Here is a 10,456-nt window from a genome sequence, read left to right on the forward strand (position 1 = left end):
AAAGAAATATTAAGTAAAATATTCTATTTTCTTATAAAACAATATTTATAGAGTTATACGTGAATAATTTTTATAACGTAAAAGTTAAATATATTTATACATACTTAAATACAGTAAGCCAAAATATTTAATTTAATTTACAATAACAAGAGTGCCCCCGAATAAACAAAAGTAAAGAGGACTTTGAACCTACGGTTTGGAAAATGCAGATCCCACTGTAGTCCTCAATGAGATCAGCTATCTACAGTCTATACTGAACCTGAAATGGGTGGAAAGGAGGGTGGTGAGATTATAAAATCTCAATGAGTAAACAAACATCATCCTAAACATCTAGAGTTGAGTACATGGAGACAATAAAGTAAATCATCATAAACTGGGTTATAGCATTAGAACACATTTTGTTCAAAACACGTAAAGAGGCTTATGAATCTCATAAAAATCTAGGCTTGTGCCATAAATCCATTCTCGGGGACACCTTGGCCGAGGCATCCTACCGAGACCGCCAAGGCTATTAAAATTCACATTTCACATAAATCATGTTTTTGTTTTGAAAACATAGCCGTTCCTTGGCGTTGGCTGAGTTCCCCCTCACGTGGTGGTTTAGCGTGAAGTGAACCCTAAACTTTACCCCAGGAGATACCCTACGCGCCTCTCCGTTCGAGGTAAGAATATAATGGGGTTTACCGTGCCCCTCTAAAAGGCTGGTCCACAGAAACCCCCTACTGCAGTGATTAATTAATATATAATCCACCATATAATAAAACTCAATAACATGATATGACAATTTTGTAATTCGTAGTTTTTCAAGGTAACCAAACAATTCGCATTTCAATACAATTGCCAACTAGCCAATCATGCTCGATTTATCATAAGCCAGTTAATTTAAACAATCAAATTGCCACAATTAACAGTCTCCGTGTACTCTATTTTTCAAAATCACTATTAATTTCAAAACAATTTATAATTTAATTTCATTGAAACTCATTTATTCATAAAACATGAAAATTTATCTTTTTAAATTCCTTTTTCCATAGAATTCATGAAAGCATCTAAAAACCACCCTAGATAATTAAAATGACAGTAAGTTTACTCACAATGTCTAGAATGCAGACTTTCGAAGCACTCTGTCTACTGGTCCTCGGATGCAATTTTCTTGCCTTTATCGGAGGACTCACCACCTTGACACAGTACAAAATCGAGAGTTTCACCAAGTTGGTACTAAATCAAAATTAAACTAATTTAGACTACCAATGCATGATATGGAATGCAAAAATGCACTGGTAACTATCTAAACCCGGTATTGGCCTAATTCGTCTTATCACCCGATTAAATTCCTAACGGGTCCGTTTAAACTCCAATTTAATTCTTTTCAGTTTCTATACCTCAATTGCACCCAAATTAACTTAATGTCCCTCAGTGTGGTGCAAATTATCAGTCCCAACAGTAAATTACGAAAATACCCCTAGTGGGTAAAAATTCATATTTTTGCTATGAAAATTCCCATTATTTTTCTAGGCTCATAATTCATCATTCCTTAACCAATTCCCCTAGAATAAAATCAAACTCATCCTCACTCACTACATGGTAAATTCAGCCATTAATGGTTGGGGGAGAAAATAAATTCTTTTCTTGTTGTTTTGTTTCTAAATATGCTAAACTAACTAAAAACACTAACATAAATTAAAATCAAATAAATCCAACAACTTTCTCTCTCCTAACCCATTTTTCCAGAATTTAATTCATCATGAAAACATGTAATTTAATCATGGAAAATAAAGAGAAATGCTTGGGAATAAGAAAATTCAAGCTTAATAGAAAAAACTCACCTTTTTCACTTAATTTCCTTGAAAATTCACACTTTTTCTTTGATTTTCTCTCTCTAGGGTTTTGTTTTTGTTTTCTCTCTCTTCTTGCTGGTTTGGCCGGCCATGGGGTGGAAGATGGGCTGATTTTGTGCCTTTTAAAAAGGAAAATAATAAATTAATAAAGGCATGACACATGGCATCATGTCATTGGCCCGTTTTTAAAATTTTAAAAATTTAAACATTTTATCTCCACCACATGTTTAGTCAAGGGTCAAAGATGAAGACAAGGAAGACCATGTGCTGGAAAAAATATCCTGGTGGTGGAAAATTACAATTTTGCCCCTGAAGTGGCAAAATTACCATTTTACCCCTATACTCCAAATTATACCAAAATTAAAATTTTTCACTTCTAAATCTCAAATCATACTTCAATAAGTCAAATTATACTCTAATAAGTCAAATGGGGTCAAAAAATCTTTTCTAAAATTCCCATTTTGTCCCCAGGTGGCAAATGACCATTTTGCCCCTAGTTAGTGAAAATTCCGATTTGACTCCAAATTGATCCTCAAACTCCAAATTACCATTTTAAGTCATCCATGAACTGTGAAACTCTTAATCTCACCTTAAAATTCCTATTTGATCTAGTTCGAGGATTAAATAAACTTTGTTGTACCTCTAGGTACAATACCGACTTTTGTAAATTTTTTCGGGACTCTCCTAGCATGCAATCATGCTATCATCACATGTATGTCATGAATAGTATTTTATAAGGTCGGGCTTTACAGCACTACCCCCCTTAAAATAAAATTTTGACCTCAAAATTTCACTTACCTGATTCGAATAAAAGATGTGGATATTGGTTTCTCATCTGGCTCTCGACTTCCCACGTCATCTCCTCCATTCGAGCATTCTTCCACAATACTTTCACCATTGGAATGCTCTTGTTCCTTAGCACTCGATCCTTTCTATCTAGAATACGTACAGGCTGCACTTCGAACTTCAAATCCTCATGCAACTCAATGGGAGGTGTCTCTAAAATGTGAGAGGGATCGGGAATATACTTTTTCAACATCGAGACATGGAAGACATTATGAATTCGATCTAACTCTTGGGGTAATTCAAGTCTGTAAGCCACTGGCCCAATCCTTTCAATGATACGAAAAGGTCCAATGTATCTTGGATTGAGCTTTCCCCTCTTCGCGAATCGAATCACACCTTTCATCATCCAATAAATACCACAAATTATCACAATAGTATAATCAAATAAGATTTAATACTTGGAAATGTCAAATTATTACCTTTCCAAGGAGAAACCTTAAGAAAAACTTTATCGTCGACTTCAAACTCCAAATCTTTCCTTCGTTTATCCAAATAATTCTTCTGCCTATCTTGAGCTGTCTTTAATCGCTCTCGGATAACTTTGACCTTATCGTTTGTCAAATCAATCAATTCCACATTCACCAATTTCCTCTCACCTACTTCATCCCAACAGAGCGGAGTTCGGCATTTCCTTCCATACAAAGCCTCGTATGGTGCCATCCCAATACTAGACTGAAAACTGTTATTATAAGCAAACTCCACCAATGGCAAGTGTCTGTCCCAACTCCCGATAAAGTCAATGACACAAGCCCGTAACATATCCTCCAAGGTCTGAATGGTTCTCTCAGATTGACCATCTGTCTGTGGATGAAAGGCAGTACTAAATCTCAATTTAGTTCCAAGAGCTTCCTGAAATTTCGGCCAAAATCGAGAAGTAAATCGAGGGTCTCGATCTGACACAATAGAAACTGGGACTCCGTGTAATCTCACAATCTCATCTATATAAAGTCTTGCCAGCCTCTCAATAGAATACGTGCTATGGATAGCCAAGAAATGGGCGGACTTAGTCAATCTATCCACAATCACCCAAATAGCATCCTTCCCACTTTGTGTCCGCGGCAAACCCAATACAAAGTCCATAGTCACATGCTCCCACTTCCATTCAGGAATTGGTAAAGGTTGAAGAGTACCTGACGGTTTTTGATGCTCCGCCTTAATCTGTTGGCATGTGAGACATTTCGCTACAAATTCTGCTATGTCTCGTTTCATACCCGGCCACCAATAACTTTCTTTAATAGTCCGATACATCTTGGTGCTTCCGGGATGTAAAGCGTAGGCGGAAGAATGAGCTTCCTCCAAAATAGCTCGTCTCAATTGATCATCCTTAGGAACACAAATTCGGTCTCTAAGCATGAAAGTACCATCATCGCTAAGTCTAAACTCACTAGCTTCTCCATCTTGCAGCTTTTGAACTTCCTGTTTCAACCAATCATCAGATTTCTGCAATTCTCTTATCTGATTCAACAATGAAGGTCTCACGACGAAACTAGCAAGTAGGGTTCCATCCTCACCATTATTCAACTGGATCCCTAGAGATTTCATCTCAAGTAACATCGGAAAATAAGAACTTTGAAGTGTTGCTAACGACGATGAGGATTTACGACTTAAGGCATCCGCTACAACATTTGTTTTTCCCGGATGATAATCAATCACTAAGTCATAATCCTTAATCAACTCCAACCATCGTCTCTGTCTCAAGTTAAGCTCTTTCTGGGTGAGCAAATACTTCAAACTTTTATGATCAGAAAAAATCCGACAACGCTCACCATATAAATAATGTCTCCAAATCTTCAATGCGAATACTACTGCTGCTAACTCCAAGTCATGAGTAGGGTAATTCGTCTCGTGCTTCTTCAACTGTCGGGAAGCATAAGCTATTACTTTCTCGTCCTGCATCAACACACACCCTAATCCCAACTTAGATGCATCGCTATATACCACAAATTCTTTTCCACTAACAGGAAGTGTTAAAACGGGAGCGGAGGTTAACCGGTTCTTTAGCTCCTGAAATCGATTCTCACAAACATCATCCCACTCATACTTAACTCCTTTACGAGTTAAACGAGTCAGAGGAGCTGCTATCAAAGAAAATCCCTGAACAAATCTCCGGTAATAACCGGCTAAGCCAAGGAAACTACGAATCTCAGTTACCGTTCTCGGTTGCTCCCATTGCAAGATTGCCTCAATCTTCTTGGGATCGACATAAATTCCAGCTCCGGACACCACATGTCCCAAGAAAACCACTTCCTTCAACCAGAATTCACATTTAGAGAACTTGGCATAGAGTTGTCTCTCGCGCAAAGTTTGCAACACAATGCGCAAATGGGCAGCATGTTCATCATCATTCTTCGAATAAACCAGGATGTCATCGATGAATACTATCACAAACTTATCCAAGTATGGATGGAACACCCTGTTCATAAGATCCATAAAAACTGCCGGGGCATTAGTCAAACCAAACGGCATCACCAGAAACTCATAATGCCCATAACGCGTCCTGAAGGCAGTCTTAGGTACATCCTGCTCCTTAATCCTCAACTGATAGTACCCAGATCTCAAATCAATCTTAGAGAATACCATAGCACCTCGTAATTGATCAAAAAGATCGTCTATCCGGGGTAAAGGGTATTTATTCTTGATGGTCACTCGGTTCAACTGACGGTAATCAATACACAATCGAAGAGTGCCATCTTTCTTCTTTACAAATAGGACTGGTGCTCCCCAAGGAGAAATGCTAGGGCGAATGAAACCTTTATCCACCAAATCTTGCAACTGGGCTTTCAGTTCCTTCAACTCTGCTGGAGCCATTCTATATGGAGGAATAGAAATAGGTGCGGTACCCGGAAGTAAATCAATAGGGAACTCAAGCTCTCGATTAGGAGGTATTCCCGGTAAATCATCAGGAAATACATCAAGAAACTCACTTACTATTGGGACATCCTCTAACTTAGGTTCCCCCTTTGAAGTATCAATCACGTATGCCAAATAAGTCGGATACCCTTTTTGCACTAATTTTGAAGCTTTGATGGCCGAGATTACACAAGATGGTAATACTCGACTTTCCCCTACAAACACAATCTCTGCTCCCTCCGAATTCCGAAGAACAACTTCTTTTCGGAAACAATCCACATTCGCCCGATGTGCAGTTAACCAGTCCATACCTAATATTAAATCAAAATCCAAGATCTCTAGAGGAATTAAGTCACCCCTAAATTCTTCCTCACCTACCCTTACCCCACAGTCTCTATAACAAGTATTTCTAATCAACTGTTCTCCTAGAGGGGTATGCACTACAATTTCTTCCTCTAATGGTGACAGGTTTCTATCAGTAATTGATGCAAATGTCATACTCACATAAGATCTATCTGAGCCAGAATCTATCAAAACATAAGCATCTTTATCAAATAAAGACATAGTACCTGTCACTGCTCCAGGTCGGACTCGTGCCTCATCTTCTGTCACAGCAAAAACTCTTGTCGCGGTACGAGTCTGTGGTCTCGAAGGTGGATGTGACGGGGTATTACTCTCCACACCAGACCGTATGGCTACTCCCTGTCTCTGTGGTAACCCAGAAGAATCTCTCCTCTGTATATCTGTGCGAGCTGGTGGAGATGATGCAGCTACAGTGGCTCGTCCTAACTGTGGGCAATTACTCCTAATGTGACCCGTCTGTCCACATTGGAAACATCTTGTTGGCCCTCTACATAGCCCACTATGATAATTCCCACAATTTCTGCATCTGTCAAAACCTCCGAGACTCTTCCCAGAACCAGTCATAGCAGATCTGCTAAACCTCGAAGGTCTCTGCTGTGATGGTGGAAATGGAGGTCGATGAGATGTCACGGAAACAGAAGTAGTGCTCCCTGAAGTCGCTGAGTCCTTGCCTCTTTTTACTGGCTGACTAGAAGACATACCAGGATTCCTCCTTTTTGCAAACTCAGTCCGAATCCTTCTATTCTCAGTCGCGAGCTTCTCAGCCCGTAAAGCCATCTGTACCACCTCCTTATGTGGCTCCCTACCAATCACTGTCATTCGCTCTCTGATCTCATTACGGAGCCCTTCCTCGAAATAGCTGGCCTGATCCTGCTCAGATTTCACCAGATCCGGCACATATAACATCAACTCGTTAAAACGAGTCTCGTACTCCTCTACAGTTAGATTTCCTTGTTTCAAACTCAGAAATTCTCTCTTCTTTTCTTTTTGATGGAAATAAGTGAAATACTGACCATCGAATTCCCTGAGAAAATCGGACCATGTCTGAGGAGTAGCGGAACGGGACTTCACCGAATTCCACCAAGTACGAGCCCTCTTCTCTAATAATCTCGTAGCCACCATCAGCTTCATGTCATCATCTAATCCCATATTAGAGAGAGTCTCGGACACCTGATTAATCCAGTCCTTTGCCACAGTGGCATCCAACTCACCAGTGAAAGATACACAACCCAATTGCCTAGCCTCCTTCAGCTTCTTGGAAATGGATACATCTTGTATTGGTGGTGGAACTAAAGGAGTAGCTGGAGGCACTACAGGTGGAACTTGACCAGTCTGAGCTTGACCAACCATTGCTGCAAAGAAAGCTGCCAATGCCTGTGCTGCCTCAGTAGGCATGGCGGGAATACCAGTAGGTGGCTGAGGAGATGGAGGATGTGGAGGACTATCGGCCTGCTCAGCAGCAGGTGCTGCCCGAATGGTAGATGCAGCTGATTCCTCCTCTACTGTATCTGGCTGATGACGTTGGGAACGACCTCTTCCCCTCCCAACCGATCTAGTGAGAGGTGGGCGTCCGCGTCGAGGAGGCATTATAATCTATATAAAAAAAATACGAGCAAGTTTAGGTAACCTTAGGCTCTATATGCAAATGCATGCATTCTATTCAACCTAACCTAACTTAACTTAATCCGGGGCCACACTGATATTGTAAATATTTAAAACAACTTTAAAACTAAAAACTTTGATCTTGAAAACCAAAAGCTCTGATACCAATCGAATTGTCACGACCCGGTACTCCCCTCGAGCCCGTGACAACCGCCGCGGTGTCCCGGTAGACACTTATTGCCCGGAATGTCAACCCGAAACCCCGCAAGGCTTTACTATCAGTTTCTCTGTTCCCTTGTGAGCAACCATTGTCAAATATCGTGTTCTAAAATATTTTAAGCTGTTTCCAACTTTAAACAAATAAAATATTAATTTTTCGTCTCACAAGGGTATTTTGGTCATTTTTCTCAAAAATCTTAAAACTGGCTAAAACGTAATGTACAAGTACAAAACACACAATTCATATTCAAAATGAGTTTAAAAGTCTAAAATCTTCATTTAAAACGAAATTATGGTTATTTGAATATAATAAGAAAATAAAAGAAATATTAAGTAAAATATTCTATTTTCTTATAAAACAATATTTATAGAGTTATACGTGAATAATTTTTATAACGTAAAAGTTAAATATATTTATACATACTTAAATACAGTAAGCCAAAATATTTAATTTAATTTACAATAACAAGAGTGCCCCCGAATAAACAAAAGTAAAGAGGACTTTGAACCTACGGTTTGGAAAATGCAGATCCCACTGTAGTCCTCGATGAGATCAGCTATCTACAGTCTATACTGAACCTGAAATGGGTGGAAAGGAGGGTGGTGAGATTATAAAATCTCAATGAGTAAACAAACATCATCCTAAACATCTAGAGTTGAGTACATGGAGACAATAAAGTAAATCATCATAAACTGGGTTATAGCATTAGAACACATTTTGTTCAAAACACGTAAAGAGGCTTATGAATCTCATAAAAATCTAGGCTTGTGCCATAAATCCATTCTCGGGGACACCTTGGCCGAGGCATCCTACCGAGACCGCCAAGGCTATTAAAATTCACATTTCACATAAATCATGTTTTTGTTTTGAAAACATAGCCGTTCCTTGGCGTTGGCTGAGTTCCCCCTCACGTGGTGGTTTAGCGTGAAGTGAACCCTAAACTTTACCCCAGGAGATACCCTACGCGCCTCTCCGTTCGAGGTAAGAATATAATGGGGTTTACCGTGCCCCTCTAAAAGGCTGGTCCACAGAAACCCCCTACTGCAGTGATTAATTAATATATAATCCACCATATAATAAAACTCAATAACATGATATGACAATTTTGTAATTCGTAGTTTTTCAAGGTAACCAAACAATTCGCATTTCAATACAATTGCCAACTAGCCAATCATGCTCGATTTATCATAAGCCAGTTAATTTAAACAATCAAATTGCCACAATTAACAGTCTCCGTGTACTCTATTTTTCAAAATCACTATTAATTTCAAAACAATTTATAATTTAATTTCATTGAAACTCATTTATTCATAAAACATGAAAATTTATCTTTTTAAATTCCTTTTTCCATAGAATTCATGAAAGCATCTAAAAACCACCCTAGATAATTAAAATGACAGTAAGTTTACTCACAATGTCTAGAATGCAGACTTTCGAAGCACTCTGTCTACTGGTCCTCGGATGCAATTTTCTTGCCTTTATCGGAGGACTCACCACCTTGACACAGTACAAAATCGAGAGTTTCACCAAGTTGGTACTAAATCAAAATTAAACTAATTTAGACTACCAATGCATGATATGGAATGCAAAAATGCACTGGTAACTATCTAAACCCGGTATTGGCCTAATTCGTCTTATCACCCGATTAAATTCCTAACGGGTCCGTTTAAACTCCAATTTAATTCTTTTCAGTTTCTATACCTCAATTGCACCCAAATTAACTTAATGTCCCTCAGTGTGGTGCAAATTATCAGTCCCAACAGTAAATTACGAAAATACCCCTAGTGGGTAAAAATTCATATTTTTGCTCTGAAAATTCCCATTATTTTTCTAGGCTCATAATTCATCATTCCTTAACCAATTCCCCTAGAATAAAATCAAACTCATCCTCACTCACTACATGGTAAATTCAGCCATTAATGGTTGGGGGAGAAAATAAATTCTTTTCTTGTTGTTTTGTTTCTAAATATGCTAAACTAACTAAAAACACTAACATAAATTAAAATCAAATAAATCCAACAACTTTCTCTCTCCTAACCCATTTTTCCAGAATTTAATTCATCATGAAAACATGTAATTTAATCATGGAAAATAAAGAGAAATGCTTGGGAATAAGAAAATTCAAGCTTAATAGAAAAAACTCACCTTTTTCACTTAATTTCCTTGAAAATTCACACTTTTTCTTTGATTTTCTCTCTCTAGGGTTTTGTTTTTGTTTTCTCTCTCTTCTTGCTGGTTTGGCCGGCCATGGGGTGGAAGATGGGCTGATTTTGTGCCTTTTAAAAAGGAAAATAATAAATTAATAAAGGCATGACACATGGCATCATGTCATTGGCCCGTTTTTAAAATTTTAAAAATTTAAACATTTTATCTCCACCACATGTTTAGTCAAGGGTCAAAGATGAAGACAAGGAAGACCATGTGCTAGAAAAAATATCCTGGTGGTGGAAAATTACAATTTTGCCCCTGAAGTGGCAAAATTACCATTTTACCCCTATACTCCAAATTATACCAAAATTAAAATTTTTCACTTCTAAACCTCAAATCATACTTCAATAAGTCAAATTATACTCTAATAAGTCAAATGGGGTCAAAAAATCTTTTCTAAAATTCCCATTTTGTCCCCAGGTGGCAAATGACCATTTTGCCCCTAGTTAGTGAAAATTCCGATTTGACTCCAAATTGATCCTCAAACTCCAAATTACCATTTTAAGTCATCCATGAACTGTGAAACTCT

General features: G+C 38.3%; 1 protein-coding gene across 1 annotated transcript; it reads right to left on the minus strand.

The window, feature by feature from the left end:
- Nucleotides 1-3,837: 3,837 nt before the first annotated feature.
- LOC148761235 (uncharacterized) lies at nucleotides 3,838-9,960 on the minus strand. The gene is made up of 5 exons (XM_088809270.1): nucleotides 9,865-9,960; nucleotides 9,133-9,216; nucleotides 8,232-8,297; nucleotides 3,896-7,490; nucleotides 3,838-3,842 (listed from the first exon to the last, which is right to left on the minus strand). The coding sequence occupies exons 4-5, from the start codon at nucleotides 7,482-7,484 to the stop codon at nucleotides 3,838-3,840; spliced, it is 3,594 nt and encodes a 1,197-aa protein (XP_088665396.1). The 5' UTR covers nucleotides 7,485-7,490; nucleotides 8,232-8,297; nucleotides 9,133-9,216; nucleotides 9,865-9,960.
- Nucleotides 9,961-10,456: the final 496 nt, after the last annotated feature.

This window comes from Theobroma cacao, chromosome 8 (genome assembly GCF_053813885.1).
Source record: "Theobroma cacao isolate CCN51 chromosome 8, ASM5381388v1, whole genome shotgun sequence".
Taxonomy (NCBI): domain Eukaryota; kingdom Viridiplantae; phylum Streptophyta; class Magnoliopsida; order Malvales; family Malvaceae; genus Theobroma; species Theobroma cacao.

What these genes read in the sequence shown, in the direction of transcription:
- LOC148761235 (XM_088809270.1), bottom strand. Translation starts at nt 7,484, where the DNA reads ATGCCTCCTCGACGCGGACGCCCACCTCTCACTAGATCGGTTGGGAGG.